Genomic DNA, 16,482 nt, shown 5'->3' on the forward strand with positions numbered 1-16,482 from the left:
AATAATAATAATAATAATAATAATAATAATAATAATAATAATACATGGTTTATTCACTTGTTTTTTTTAAACTTAGTCATCCAAGTTCAGCATTATTATTCAACCATTTCGCACAGAACTACAATTACCAGTGATGCTACTCTTCCTGAATCAATCGTAGTTTCCGGTAAGTAAGATGGCCGTATACATGACATAGCTAATGGAAAGTAAACTAAGAAGCTAGATGTTTTTCAGTTCGCTAGAAATTTACCATTACAAAGCCGTATGTCTTGTTGAATATCACAAGGTAACGTTATTGGTTTTGATTATGTTGTTGTGCTTATGTAGCTGTATAGAATAAACGTTTTGGACTAGCTAGTCTTCCAGTATGTAGCTGCTGCATTGGTTAGCTTGTCAGCTCGGTAAGTTCTTACACCCAAAATTTTACGCTGCATTAGCTAACTGATTAGGTAAACTAACTTACATCGACGGCAATCTAGTTTTATTTTCAGTTGCATTAATTATTCTTGGTTACCCGATTTTTGATTTGCTGCTTATGTGGCAATGCTTTGGCCGCGTTAGGTTAGCCATCCACTATTTACCAAGTTTAGATAGCTAGATCCAAGACAGTTAACGTTAGCTATGCAGATATTAACTTTTAACAAAACACTCACTGGCTTCTTAGACACGTTATTAGTTGCTTGTAAAATAATATGTATCGCCACCCATTTCAATGTTAATGTAAAACCTGCTTCCATAATGTCCAGCTGTAACTCTAATGTTACTTATTGTAACGCCCTGTCGTGTCATGTCGTACTGTAATGTCACGTCACACTGAATATTTTTGAATTGTTGTTGAATGAATTGTCCTGATTGTAGAATTGATGTTTTAAACTCATGTCATGTCTGTATGAATGAAATGATTGTCTTACATTCATTTAAAGGTAATTTTATATCTACTATCTAATAAAAGAATGTTATTAGTTGCTTGTAGCTACACATACTGTAAGCGGTGGTTGTCTTTACAGCATGCTCCTCATCACAAAGCACCTTTGCCAGTTTTCTTACAACCTGTATTACTTATGTGATGACCAGCTGCCATGGAGACGCCGGAACCAGGCCCAGCAGATGGAGAGGAGCGGCTGGTGGAGCTGAGGCCTCGGACTCGTTCCAACCCAGAGGGGGCGGAGGACCGTCGCAGCAGCGGCGGCAGTATCGGCGGCAGCATCGGCAACAACGGCACTCCCCAGCCGGCTGTGGGCAGCCGCAGCGAAGGCGAGGGGGAGGCCGCCAGCACCGACAGCCCTCCCAGCGCTGCCGCCGCCACCACCGCCACCGCCACCGTCACTGTGACCTCTGCTGCTGCCGCCACAACCCCTGCAGCAGTCAGCACCACAACCCCCCCTGCCAAAGACAGGCCCAAACCAGCACTGTCTTCTCCAGCACCCCCCCTGCCCCCCACCGCAGACTTCCAGCTGAGAGCGCCCAGAGTCAACTGCCCAGAGAAAGTGGTATGACATTTTGGGCTGAACAGGGTTTGAGAAATGCTATAGGTTTATTCATTCATTGTCTGATATTCAAAAGTAAGGAGACCGATACTTATTTTGTGACATATCTCTGCAAACCTGTCAACGTTGTGCATGGAAGAGAGGACAAACATGTGTCACAGTCAGAGTTGTTTTCCTGAACAGATAATTTGTCTGGACCTGTCAGAAGACATGTCTCTGCAGAAGCTGGAGTCCTTTAATGGGTAAGTCTTTGTGCACATGGAAGTGTTTTGTAGGGTCTCTGTTTTTCCATGAAGGGCTCATAAAGTCAGTTATAGTTATGATCACAAGTGCACTCAAGCCCGTACTGATTCAACTCTTTCACGTGCCTCAGATCCAAAACGAATGCGCTAAACGTCTCTCAGAAGATGATCGAGATGTTTGTGAGGACAAAGCACAGGATCGACAAGCGTCACGAGTTTGCCCTGGTGGTGGTGAACGATGACGCCCTGTGGGTAAGTGCATTAATACTGAACCCTTTCTACCTTTTCACGCTCCTTTATGCTAAGCACTATGCAAGCATATTGTTCTGGGTGCATCAGAAATTTACATCAACATTAAGTTGCTTTTTGTTTGGTTAGTTTTATGTTATATCTATGTTTTTAACTGGCACCACTATTATAGCATAGCGACTGTAGGTGTAATTATGTGTTACTGGCTTTCTACTGTGCCAAGGTGTATTAATATTTCTCTATCATATTTTCCATTTTCAGTTGTCTGGTTTCACCTCTGACCCCCGGGAGCTGTGCAGCTGTCTGTATGACCTGGATACCAATGTCTGCGAGTCTTTCAGTATCCTTCCACTCAAATGATTAATCTCTGCTTACTGGTTGGGTCAGTGCTCAATGCCTCTATTCTTGAAAACAGACGCACATTCTCTCCTTAATGCTGTAAACAGATCTTGAAGACCTTCTAAATGTTATGTAAGTCGTTCTCACTTTTTTGCCACATGATACACATTGTTGTACTGTTGCGGAGTCAATAGAGACTGTGGATCCAGAATGACTTTAAATGATATTTTTGAATGTCTGGTTTTTGACGTGCTTTTTTACTGTGTGTTTGTTGAACTGCATTGTTTGACCTCTCATGCTCTGAAACACATTGCCGCTGTTCACCGGTGTCCCCGCAGCCTGCAGAAGATAGAGTTGCCCTTCATGGAGAACGTGCAGACCATTCCCCCTCCATTTGTGGTGCGGACCCTCCTGGTCTACAACCGGCACGCGGGCCAGCTGCAGTTCAGCCCCTCAGAGGCCGTCAGCGTGAGTGTCTTTGCCCCGTGCATGTGGAACTGCCCCTCCACACACAGGCAGGGTTATATGGTCAGTTACATCAGTTCAGGAAATGCGTTTGAATTCAACTCATGGATCGAAATGAGCTTGTTGCATTATTATTTTCACATGCATTATTCTGTTCATTTCCTGAATTGACTCGATTGAAATGGAACTGAGCCACAACTGTGAATAGCTTTATTCAACACCTTATTTACCGGGGTGTTTTAGATTCTGTAGATTCCCTGAGAGAATCTGCCTCCATGATTTAAAAAAATGCTTTTACCTTCCTTTTTCCCCAATTTGGAATGACTAAACATATATTCATCAGCACTCAGTGCTGCAGCCTCCACTGTTGATATGGATGGCAAGCCAGTTTGATAGTTGTACTCACACAGGCCCAAGTGCAATTCAACAGGAAGACCTGCAGGCACCTCATCGACCACCAGGGGTCAGTGGTGCTTTTTGAGATCATCCTGGCCGACCGAACCATCCCATTCCTGGACGAATTGTGCTTCACTCTTTGGGGCTGCCACACAGTCAGCATAGGGCACAGTCCACATTTAATACCAGACCGTTGGGGCCCATCCCTTTTGTAATTCTGTTTTTCATGCCAAAATATTTGTCCGTGAGATCATCCGAGACGCACGATCCACGTGTTTTATGAGAGCGAACTGTAATATCTGCAGGAGATCTGCGTGTATGCTTCCTAATGTACGCTTTATCTCTCCTCCTGTAGAAGATGCTGCAGTCCCCTTATTTCTTCTTTGATGTGGTTTATTTACACAATGGTGCTGAGGAGCAAGGGGACGAGAGTAGCTGGAAGGTAAGACCTGTGGAATTTACTGCAAAAACGGATTTGCGGAAACTGAGGCTCAAAGATGATACAAACATGATTTAAGAGGAAACTGTAAAAAATCAATTAACCTTTTCATTTGCGAGTGTTTATTCAGTGTGGAACTGTGAGGCAGTATTATTTTTCCTCATATGTGAAATGGAACACGAAGTAACTGTCTGCACAAGCAAGCGTGAAACTCAGGATGCCGCTAAAAAAATGTTGAAACGTGTTACAAGCTTTTTCATTGCGTCACAGCTTTGAAGTTAAATGCAATGGATGACACTCTCTCTCGTACGTGTGTGTGTTTTTGTAGCTGGCGAAACCTGAAAAGGGACAGCATTCTTGGCAAACTCACATTATTGCTGTCACAGCCTTCCATTCCTCACGTGTAATGCTTTTTTTTTTTTTGGCAGGATGTTTACACCTCTTTCTGTGACTTGGACTCGAAAGGCATGTGCTACCGGTTTGAGGTGTCACTGTGTGGCCCTGCCGTCGAGCTGCACAACTGCATGGCCAAGCTCCTGGCACACCCCCTACAGAGGCCCTTCCAAAGCCACGCCTCCTACAGCCTGCTGGAAGGGGAGGAGCCTCAGGAGGTTGAGGCCACTGTTTGATTGTCTCAGGCGGGTGTGGGAAGTACGGAGGACTGTTGACACTGGGACGAGGAGGCGTGTCGTTTCCTTGGGCCACGGCCCCTCCCATGCACTGAGTGATATCCATGGCACAAGCTTCAAAAGGAGACCTCGTCACACATGGCTGTCCTTTGGAAAGCCTGATAAGAAAATGTCACAAATCCCATGAAGAAATACAGGTTTGCTTGTGCGTTACTGTGAGTCGTGGTTTCCTGTAAGTGGTAGTCATTAAAAATTCTCCACATCCCTTATTTACACATATTTAGTCAGTCGGGAGGAAGTAGTCATTTACTTATTCCATTTTTTCTTTCCTGTTGTAATGTATTTTTAATGACGGGGGTTTTAAACTGATTATTTGTTCAATTATTCTTTTTTGTTCTGGACAGAAACAGAGAAATGTGGGGTAGGACTGGATAGTTGAATGGAAAAAGGGAAGATTTCTAACCATGCTAAGTGGTGCATAGTACTGAATTTTCGAGTGCACTAAAACATTCATTGTACAAAAATGTTGATTTTAAAGGTGTTTCTCTGGATTAAAGAAAAAAAATGAATTCCTCATCTTTAGTCAAGTCTGTCATTGTAATTTATTCCTCTGATGCATGGATTTAATTAGTACACAACAACATTTCATGAGTATCTTCTAAAAGGGATTACATGCCAACATACTACAAATTAACTAAATTAATAGAATAACGAAGTTTGACAGTGTTAGATACTTCTGATATACTATTATCTATGCATAATTGAACTGTTATCTCAGACGTTGTTGTATGTATAAATGGTTGTGACCAGGTATTTTTAGTGAAGTTGTGTATCATACTGTTTTCAGCCCAACATGTGTGCGTAGCCTTGTACAGGTAACGTTCACCTGCTGCATTTTTTGTTAAATAACTTTTTTGTATTTTTGTAAGTGAAAATATTATTTTTAAAAACCTTGATACCTAATTTCCATTCATTTTCACACTAGTAGTAGTGATCAAATTGTTGGCCTACGAAATTGGCCATTAAAGACACTTGAGATACAGGTAGAAGCAATGTCAGTTATTGTGTCACGCTGTGTTACATGCAGCATATCGGCTCATAGGGCAGAATGAGGAAGCAGTGGCTATGCCTGGGGTTCAAACCTTCCTCTGACCATGTGCTGTTCTCCCCATTCTGTGCATTCCTGTTTAATGAACTGACATCCATAGATTACCCTGTGCGTGTAGGAGAGAAAAACCTGTGGCTGCTAGGTTCAAGTTAAGTTTCAGCTGGTCAGCAGATCGAGCACTGATGAGAGACCTGTTTGGAATTCACTGCAATTAGAATCTAATTAAATTATTCCATTTGTAATGTCCGTTAGATCACAGAAGGCCCTTCTGCTGATTGTATCGTCTTGAAGGAAGGTGTCTAATTTCCCATTGAACATCCTTTAAACATCATGTGAACTATTGGTATTAGCAGCACTTTATTTCACCACCAGGTGGCGGCGGAATGTCTTCAATTAATGGCTGACTAGTCTGCAAATTCCCTGGCATGGTGTCTGAGTGTAAGGGAAGCAGATGTTTATAAATTTGTCATTAATTTGCCATTGTAGCTTGATTCATGCTGTCATCAATAGCTGGCAAAGTGTGAAGCCTTCCTTATATTTTAAATATTTTCTTTAAGAATGAGTGGAAGCCTAGTGCTGTTAAGATTTATCACAACTGCGAAAGGAACAATTGTACAATTGCTCATTGCTTACAGATTTCCTTGCATTTCTTCTTTCAAACTGTGTTGATATGTCATTTATGCAGTAAAAATGGTTTCATGATCTCTTGCAAAAAAGTACTTAATGCAGAACAATTACTGTTTTAATTCAAGGTGTGGTAGGCAATCTGTGTTGACGTTTAAAAAGCAGAATTCCTCCATATTTGTTCCAGTACCATCAGCATACAGCCAGCACACTGAAGCAAATCTCTATCTCCTCATCCATTTCCTGTCTTTGTCCTGAGGACTGTCTGAGATCTGTCCTGGTAGTTACTCAGAGTTTGTCACTATAAAATACCTCCATGAATTACACCTTCCTGTGAAGCCAGGTTGGCAAAAAGACAATGCCTGACAGGAAAACCCCTGGCTTTCGTTATTTTCACATTTCACACCCCTCAGCCCCCGACGTCATCCAGCAAACAACTGCGCCGAAGATCAAACGTGACCGTCGCCTCCTGCACTGCTGGGAATATTTGTTATCCTCGCTTCCAAAAGGGTTGACAGGTCTCCATTGTTGTCCCTAACATTTTACCACCATGACGTCTCCAGTTTGCAGGACAAAGCCTCCGACTGCTGGAGGGCACGTCAAGATGTTTTTATCCCTCTTTTAAATAATGTACGCTAGATGGAATTTTTGACCCGGGGAAAGATTTGCTAATTTGTCACTTTTCTGGCTTCTAACCGTACCTGGTGTCTGGCAGTAAGTTTTGGTCATGGGGATTTTTTAAGAACACCTGCCTCCCCCAGCAGCCTTCATTTTTTCCATTTTCTTCCCAACATGGGAGAATACATTGCACCAACAGCTGTGCCACCTGCACCCACATGATTATAACTGGAGCTGAAGCTTGTGCATTTCCTCTAAGGCAGTCACGTTTCCACACAATAGGCCATAAACACTGAAAAAAATGCTGCAGTGGAAAAACAAAATTTGTACTTCAATTTGTTCTACCTATTTTTTTCTTTTAGGTTTTATCAAATGAAAATTTTCAGGTTAAATTGAATTAAATGAAAAAATAGAAAAACAAGAAAACAAAAAATATATATTTATAGGTATTATAAATTGAAGTAAATTTTTAGGTTAATCAATAAAACGTTTCTTTAGTGCAGTACAACAAGGCAATTATCACAAACCAGAAGAGAGGTGTATCTCTCACAGACAGCAATTTGTCAGCATGAGAGGGCTTGGCACAGTTTTGGGACGGAACTTCTGTGGTAACCCAAACCCTAGCTGCTTCCGACTGAATCACATGGGAGACATTTTTTCATTTGCCAGTTCAATAATGGACATTCCTGAATGTGAGTAAAATCTGAGGAAATGTGACAAAGCCATCCCCCAAGTCCTTGTGCGTGTGACAGAAAATAATAAGATATGCTGGAATGTCAGATTATTGTTTTCATTTATCTAGTTTTTTTCCACCCATTTTATTATTGGCACCACATATTAGTTATTTGTTCGCTTTGATTAATAATTGTTTTTACAATAAAATGGTTGCGTACAGATGCAAGATAAACATGGACTCTATGGGCAAAACATGATGACTACATTAAATTAGCTTTCTCAGTAGTATCCCTTGATATTACTTTGCCATTTAGCAAGAGGTGAACCTTTTTGTCTGATGGGTCAGACTCTTCAGGGTGAAGTCTCACTAACAAGACGCTACGAGTCAAAGTGTAAGTGAGTCTGCCACATGTCACTCGTCGCTGGTGCTTGAGCTAATTTGGTAACTAACGCAAACAGCTGTCACTTGAAGTGCGGAGCGAGAGCATTAACAATGACGGAGTGAGGCCGAAGCACCTCCCTGGCCGCAGTGTGATGTTATGATAACCTCTGGAGCCGTGTCTAGGGGAGGGCCAGGAAGGAGCGTGGAATGGGAAGTGTGCCGCCGCGTTTATAAACACTGCAGCGCCGCGTATTTCGCTGGGAGTGTTTACAACTGCAGTCCACGCGCTTGGCTCATTAAGGGCAGACAGCGTAGCGGCATTCACTGACCTGGCAGGTGCTTTGGCTCTGGGGCTTTAACCCTCTGTTGACATCCCTCCCTCACAGTAGGGGGTGAATTTTAACTAACAAGAGCAACGTTTGCAGGGCCGACTGTTTCGTAAGTGTGGTTTCTGGTGCCACTTGAGAGAGAAACGGTTATGTACAACAGTAGCTACTCACGAGCCAAGTTTGGGCTGGAAGCCAAGGACATCCAAAAGTCCAAGGGAAAGAGCTGTGGCTACTACATGAGGATGGTCTTCTTCTTCTCCTCACTTATTCAGTCCCTCATAATTGTCAGCCTGGTGATCTTCCTGGTGTACGGCAAGTCCGAGCAGTCGGCAGAGCAGCAGCGGGTGCTGGACCTGGAGGAGAGCTTCAACAGGCTCACCGAGGACATCCGGTTGCTCAAGCAACAGAAGGCTGATCTTACGCAGCAGCTCAGCAAGAAAGTGGCTGAGAAGGGGAGTGCAGAAAAAGAGCTGGAAAAGACCAAGGTTGCGGCCAACAGCACAGCGAAACAGCTGTCTGACCTTCAGAAAAAAATGGTGAGAATTGGAAGCACTTTCCTTCTTTAGTAAGATGTGCCTGCAATGACCGGTAGCTCTTATTACAATGCGTTTGTTTGGTCACAGTGAATTTTTTCTACAGGCTAAAAAATTCTAGTAGTTTTTTTCTGATTCAGAACAAAATACGTGTCAAGTAGTATGTTGTGATTGAAACAGTATGTGCTGAGTTGTTTTTTTGATCACTTCAAGGTCACCACTTACTTCACCAGGTTGTTAGGAATAGGTGAAAAAAATGATTGGGCTATATGAGAAGTTGCAATATGTAAAGACATTTTCTCTGTGTGTGTTTCCGTGGCTACTTTCAGTGACGTGCATGGATTAATTCTTCAAATGACATTTTATTTCTATAAAAGTTACATATCCATTTATATTTAGACACATTTATCCCTATGCTCTTATCCACAATGATTTGCGTAAGTGTATACAAAAAGGTTTAGGCAACAAAAAGCTGATGCCAAATGACTTGGGTCACAACAGATAGAATATACATGAACTCAAGTGAAAAACATCCAGATTGCCTAGATCTTAAATTCAGCAGACTCTAATAACTAATATCTGACGAATATTTTAACATTCTGATCAACAGACTCAGTGTGAATCTGATAAAAGAAGAGCAGAAATGACCCGTTCTACCCCTGTCCAGTGTTCTGGAGCTCAGACCACAACTCCAAACAGTAAGTGTGCTTGAGTTTTGTATAATATGGTGTAATTAAGCATATATGACATATCCTACACTAATGCTGTCTACTGAAACATCTTGCTCTCTGCCAACTGTGACCAATGTCTATTTGGAAGTATATGGACATCTTTGTATAATCAAATGACCAAAATCACATAAATTATTACATCGGAATAAATATCTGAATAACATCTGTCAAGTATCTTTCTCAGACAAAATTTTGTTCCTTCTTGCTAGGTGAAGTGAAAAGCTTGCTGTCAAAGATCCAACATTCGGAAGCAAAGATGAAACTGGTGGAGACCAACTTCACGCAGACGGTCCAAGACCTCAGTATTGAACTGGACAGTGCTGTCAAAGCCAGAGAGGCACTGAGCTTGGAAGCAATTGAGCTGAGGCGGGACAAGGCCAACCTCAAAGAACAGCTAGAGAAATATTCACTGAAGTGCAAAGAAGACTTTGTGAAGTCACTGGAGGGCATCCCGACTGTCACCAATGCATTCCTGAAAAGGATAGAAAACCTGTTCCCTCAAACACACACCTTCCACCTGACCTGCGACAAGCATCAAGAGCTGCTGGACAGAATCCGATACAGTTGCTCCAGCCTGTCCCGAGAGATCGAGGACAAGTTTCAGCACTACCTGAACAACGTGGGCAACAGGGTCGCTGAGATCCAGGGCCAGAGCAGCCTGCTGCTGGTGCAGAACAGTCGCCTGACAGAGGGCGTCCAGCAGTGCCGGCAGAACCGCAGCATGGAGGCCTCCGAGTACAAGCGGCTCCGCCAGGAGATGCTGGACACCCACGACAAGCAGATGGAGCAGGTGCTGAGGGAGCAGGGCAGGCTGCGCAGTCAGAAGAGCTTGCAGGAACAGTTGATTACAGTGAAGGACGGAGAGATCAGCACGCTGTCCAGCAAGGTCCAGAGCCTCAGTGCCAGCTGTGGCAAAGTAAGTGAGACACCAATTAAGGTGTGAGGTCACAAATATGTGATTAGAAAGCTCTACACTGAACATTCTAATGCTGATGTAACAATCAACACCGATAATTGGAAGAAATTGAGTTCTAGAACACTGCCTTAGAATTATAAGCACAGTAATCTGAGGCCATTCATTTAACCATAGATACCTGCAAGCTCATACTCTTGCAGACCTTGCCAATAAGAAAAGGAAGCCTTAGCCTCACAGACGCTAACATAGCAAAACTGTTGCTGTTCAGACGTGGTGTGAGGAGAGACAGGAATGGAAAACTGTCAAAGATCACATCGCAAAGGAACAGGAGGTCAAGAAAAGATCTTTATGCCCAACAGAGGAAGGAAATGGGAAGAAATGATAACACACACTAATTCAGAGAAGGAAGCAGGCATGATAAATGTTAGAGGCTACTGTGCCTTTGATTCTGCAGTCTAGCAAAATAATATATGTGTGTGTGTGTGTGTGGGAGAGAGAGAGAGAGGGAGAGAGAGATAAAGAGAAAGAGAAATTTTTGCATTTAGTGTTAATTAAAGTTAGCATTCTGCCCAACATTTTTATAGACATGTAGTTTGTTTACTTAATGTAATACACTTACATATGTTTAAAAAATGTTTTCAGGCATCTGGACCAAAACCTGCCGGACTGCATAGTGGCTTTCCAGTCCAACAGCAGCAGAATACACCAAGTGGACAAGTCACGGCTCCCCGGATAGATACACCAACAGTGAGCAGAGCAGGTACAATAAACCAAGTGGGCCAGGGAACCTGACAGGGGATCACAAGTTTTAAGTGTTAAGGGCTACATTGACACTGGGGTTCTGGTACTGCTCTACACACTACATAACAGCCAGATCTCACACAGAGCTGCCCTGTTCACATAATCGCTTATGATACCCAGACAGCAACTGATATTTTGCTTTCTGAACCCACAGCCAATGTGAACAAAGCAGTCAAGGAGCCGTGAGAGCCAGCAAAAACGGGTCCTGGGTGAGTACCAGTTATCAGTACACTGATTCCACCCACCTGAAATTTAAAACTTTAAACCATCATATGTGATATCTGGAGGAGTTTTACAGTAGCCTATATGTATACACCATTCTTCACATAACCAAGACTTACAGAGCACAATAAATGGCATTTAAATTAACACATTTATATAGAATTTATTTAAATATACAAGTACATTACATTGCCTTTATAAAAGTCTATATCAAAGACACTTAGAGGTAACACAGTAGCAGAAGCAAGCATTAAAATATTCTCAGTAAGGGTAATTTTTTATTTGCCACATCTAGTAACTATTCCAGTCAGCACTGACAAAATTAATTTTCTACAGTAAAAGCTGACAATGCTTACGTCAGCTTTTATCTTTGCTAACTTTACAGCTGAAGCATTTTTCATAATTGACAAATACAGACACAACTTATTTCATATAAGACAACACAAGAAAATGGTGCCACAGGCCAGCCAAAAAAAAAGCAGTGGCAGAAAAAAGCCGGTGAAAGAGAAAATTTGATTTGACCCATAAAGAAAAGAGGCACAAAATATAATGTTTCCGAAAGCACTTTGAATAAAGTTATTTTATAGTTCAAAATGTATATAAAAACCACATGAAAGGTTTAGGCAAATTAATGTATTACTGTATGGAATTAATGTACTTTTGTCTTTTCTTTTAATTCCAGAGTGTCTGGGTAACTCCCCACACAGTACTAGATGAGAACAACAAAAGTCATTTAAAATCCCATCTGCTCTGCTGTTGAGGTTGTTTATTTAAACTCAATTACTGTAACAATAGGGATATTTTCAATAAAAGTTGTGTGTAAAAATTGTCTTTGTGGCCATCTGCACATTTGGACTGAAAAGACTATGGAGATGGACCACGTTGCAGCAATCAACTTTGTTTTTGGATTTTGTTGTATTATTGTACAGTATGTGTGTAAAATCTTTTTGTATGTTATCCCTTAGAGACACAGGCATACAAATGTTTATACAAGTGAAAAACAAAACTATTGTGACGTTATAAACGGAACATTTCTTATTTAGGACCAAAATAAGGGTAAAGGTTTTTGGGAGGGGTTCAACCCCAAAAGAAAATACTCTGTGGCAGTTTCCCTAGGAAACCACTGTGAATAAAAACACTTTTGAGGTGGTATCCCTGGGAATCCACCATTCATCAAAGGTCAAGCAGAATCCAGTGGCATCCTTGTGTAAAATAGGCCATTATACTATGCTCACTCAAGAATAGTGTGGGGTGTTCTTTTCCCTCTGCGTTCATCCATTTTCTACCTCTGTTTTCCGTTCACTCATTTTCATCTTCATAATCACATAACTGGATAACATTTTACTCAGATCCCATATCCCCATGTAGCTGGGATTTGATCTAAAAATCATCTAGTTCATTAAATCAATGTAAAAACCCACTGAAACTAAGGAAAAGATAAAATTAATATGTGTATTTCTCCGTTATAAACTCAGGAAAGTACCCTTTTCATGGTACTCTAGATGTGCAGTGGTTTCTGTTGGAAACAATCGTATTTGGAGAGTGTGGCATTGACTTTGCTACACTTGGCTTTTTAAAAAAAAACAATAATTTAAAATGATCAATTGTAGCATGTTATATAGTACTGGCACAAATTATGGAAACACTGCATTTATAAACACAGTTTGATGATTAATGGTCAGCTCTATTTCTCTTTTTAGCATAATAAATGTAATATGTAATGAGTATATTTACTGATGGTCACTTCATTACCTCTTGTGGTCAAGAATATAGCTGTTCCGAATACATTTTTACAGATGAAAATGGCTCTGAGAAACAAAAACAGGGCACAGATAAACATTTTAAGTGTACTAAATTTCTTTGTTAAGTACAGTGTTTCCATAACTTGTGCCAGTATGTATGGATGCGAATCAGACCACTTGTTTCAAGATTCCATCAATTTAAAAGATATAAGGTGACAAATGACTGTAGTAGAGGGTATTTAAAAAATTCTCCGTATTTTAGGCATTTTGTGACATTACAGAATGATGAAGTTTAAAGGGAGCAAAATTCATATTTTCTGTGCTGTGGAAAATAAGTTGCAGTCAGGGGAGAGAGAGAGGGGGGGTTGTCATTAGCAACCAGAGGGAGCCTAGCGTATGTCTTACATAGACAAGACTGAAGCCTGTACAACGCTAGGCAGGAGAGGCCCTAACCGTGACTCAGATAAAATGGAGTGCTCAACTTAACTTAGTGAAGTAAGACCGCAAAGGTTATAAACATGTATTTGATCTGCGCCAGGAGAGTGCTAAATATTGTGAGCATATTTTTGACATATATTAAAAAAGTTGCTTAAATATATTTTTTGATGTGTGTATTTTTGACGTGTTAGTAGAGTTGCTGTTATAAACATGTTGTTTTTAACTTGTATTAGAAGACTGTTAAGGGTGTGAGAACTTTTTGTGACGCAAAGTTGACACAGACAAGTAGACATCTGACAGATAAGGAGAGTATAAAAACTGGCACTGTAGATTACTCAGTGCCGTGTGTGTGGATTGGAGGCAGCCAATCCACTGCAGGACGCGACCCCGGCGACGGGCGGACTCAGAAGCTGAAGGCTGCTAGCCCTGAAGCAAACGCCAAGCCAACGGCCAGCCGAGGCGTGTCCAAGACACGGACGGTAACCAGACCAGAAGCAAGCAAAGAAAGTCAACTTTCCCTGTAACAGAACCACTCAAACAGCTAACTTACTTACTACATCAGTTTGAGTTGTGAAGTCTGTATGCCTTATTAATAATATAGAAATATATACCTAGGTGAAGTGTGTGTGTGCATTGTAACCTTTACTTAGAAGCATAGGTCTATTGTCGTGTTAATATTAACTAATAAGATGGCTTAATAGTGTGTGTAAAACAGCTTAATAAAGTGTGAAGTGTGAGCAATTGAAGTTACTCTCTTGGTGTTTAATTACTCTCAAGCCTCATCACCACAATCCAAGAGAACCTTTATACTGAAGTGCTGTGTATACATTGGATTATAATAACATTAAATTAAACCAACAAAATCATAATGACAATAATGTGGTTGTAATTTGCAATCTGTCATTATCAGCATTTTCAGTATAAAACGATGACACTGGATCTGATTTCTGTGGACCACCTCCCCATATATTTCAATATTTATAGTAGAAACATCTTTTTTTCAGGAATGAAAAACAAATACGTGGCTTCCCCAGTAACCACTTCATTTTAAAGGCTTATCAGCTCCACTCATCCATTTTTACATTGTGAGCTTGATGGCAATATGCAGTTAAACATTGTGAACTACAGATTTAAGGTCATTGCATTAATCAGGTAAGCATGTAAAAAAAAAAAAATGTATTAGATGTATATAATTAAATTTATTTAATTAAATTTCATTATTTAAACATTTTTCCTGTTGATTTCGTCCAAGCTTAAATGAAAACAATACACCTACTATCTTCATCCTACAGATTGAGTAAATATTATTTACCATTACTAAAGTGTCTGGGCACATTCTGAATTGTGCCATTGTTTCTTTGACTATTCAGAATTCCTAATTTAATATAAACCATCAGAGTCCACCAAAATATTTTTACATGTCTGCCAGCATGTCAGATGTAAGGTGAATGGGTGTTTACATAAGAACCTATATTTCCCATGCAGTTCAGAACACGGATGTTTCACCACTTAAGAATTACATAAAACACTAGAACAGTATCTCACAAACAGCATGGTTGGATGTCCTACAGTCATCCTAAAGTCATCTTAAAGTCCTAAAATCATTTTTAAATAGCAGTCAGTTCCCATCTACCTTTACGTACAACAGAACAATCCATCAGATTTGTAAAGTATATTTTGGGAAGCAAAACACAAAGACCTACTCTGTTGCTTATAGTACTGGTCTAGCCTGTGACCTTGTGTTCTGAAGAGTAATGGTCGTGTTTGGTCCTTCACAGAGAAACACCCACATCTCCCTGTCTCCATGCACAAACAGGTAATTTTTTTGTGCCAACAAGCTTGTTCCATCCTTGCAACCTGAACTTAAATATACAACCTCTCTCACTGAAATTGCATTTGACCTACTGTAAAAGAATGTGCAATAAAATGTTAAAGATATAAAATCTTTAGCTAGTTCTGCAATCATAGATCTTTTTGTGATCATACATATTTCATAATCCTATCTATAATACACAAATAATTGTGAAACACATAAAACTATTTTGTGCATGAATTTAAAATGATGACACCGCAAAAAAAGAGTGGGTTTGTTTGTCTGAAGATACACGATGGATATTTTTCAGGTGAATAATGTATGTGCATCACTTAGGTTCAGATCTGAATCTGATATTTCATTCTTGCAGTAACAACATTTGTATCTGCAGTGAATACAGAAAATGCTGCGTTGCACATTTCTAAGTTCTACAGATTCAGCAATTCGTACTGTATAAACATTCAGTCAGCTATTAACAAATATTTCCTGAGACACCACTAATTCCACTTTCAGTTTATCCGGTAACTTCACAGCTGAATAAAAACTATTTAAAGCTATTCCTAATATATTTATTAGGAACAGCTAAATCCAGTGAAATTACAAATAACTGTTTTTTTTAAAAATTATTTTTATAAACTTTCTCTGACTCTTCAATATCTCCTGCTTTTTTGAGTGTTTATGTAGCTGTGTATAGAGAAACTTGAATGAAGATCATCTACCAAACCTCAGAGATCTCCATGTAGACCTAACCAGATTTTCTATACTTATACAACTATATATGCAGTGTATAACAATTGAATATTATTGGATAGAACTTTATATTGGCAGGGAAAACATAAAGAGGACATAACCCTCTCCTATCACCCTCAGCCCCTAAATATAAAAAATATGCAAAGCACCATGTTAAAAACTCAGGCTCTAGGACTGCCAGTGAACTTGGACCTCTTTGGCTTGACTGATAGAAAATGTGGCTTGAGTTTTTCACTGTTCTCCCTCAAGTATGGTATACAACCAAATTACACGCAGAATTTCATCCTAACGGGATGCCCCATCCTCCAGAGCCGTCAACAACTTGCGTGCAGCATCATTGCGGTACTAGTTAAGGGGTGCTGCTGACAACACAGCTTCTCATAGGAACCAATCACTACAAATAACCCCACCAAACAATTTGCAGAGTTCATATACATCTTCCTGTTTTGAGTAACGCAAGAGGGAATAATGTATGGAGATTAAAAAAACAAGTTCCCAGCGGAGGACCTGGGCGCCCGTTGACGAATGGCAGTCAGGTGAGGGAGCGTCCCCTC

The 16,482-nt window shown here is 40.5% G+C and overlaps 2 protein-coding genes across 2 annotated transcripts; both read left to right on the forward strand.

Moving 5' to 3' along the window:
• Positions 1-146: 146 nt before the first annotated feature.
• Positions 147-4,390, forward strand: babam1 (BRISC and BRCA1 A complex member 1). The gene is made up of 9 exons (XM_064331575.1): positions 147-286; positions 1,075-1,490; positions 1,671-1,729; positions 1,861-1,981; positions 2,240-2,318; positions 2,425-2,449; positions 2,656-2,785; positions 3,534-3,620; positions 4,046-4,390. Exons 2-9 carry the CDS (start codon positions 1,080-1,082, stop codon positions 4,244-4,246), a joined length of 1,113 nt encoding a protein of 370 aa, XP_064187645.1. The 5' UTR covers positions 147-286; positions 1,075-1,079; the 3' UTR covers positions 4,247-4,390.
• A 3,518-nt stretch (positions 4,391-7,908) lies between these two features.
• Positions 7,909-14,111, forward strand: plvapb (plasmalemma vesicle associated protein b). The gene is made up of 6 exons (XM_064331576.1): positions 7,909-8,518; positions 9,126-9,213; positions 9,456-10,162; positions 10,805-10,922; positions 11,118-11,172; positions 11,868-14,111. The coding sequence occupies exons 1-5, from the start codon at positions 8,132-8,134 to the stop codon at positions 11,147-11,149; spliced, it is 1,332 nt and encodes a 443-aa protein (XP_064187646.1). The 5' UTR covers positions 7,909-8,131; the 3' UTR covers positions 11,150-11,172; positions 11,868-14,111.
• The last annotated feature ends 2,371 nt before the right edge of the window (positions 14,112-16,482 follow it).

This window comes from Anguilla rostrata, chromosome 4 (genome assembly GCF_018555375.3).
Source record: "Anguilla rostrata isolate EN2019 chromosome 4, ASM1855537v3, whole genome shotgun sequence".
Taxonomy (NCBI): Eukaryota; Metazoa; Chordata; class Actinopteri; order Anguilliformes; family Anguillidae; genus Anguilla; species Anguilla rostrata.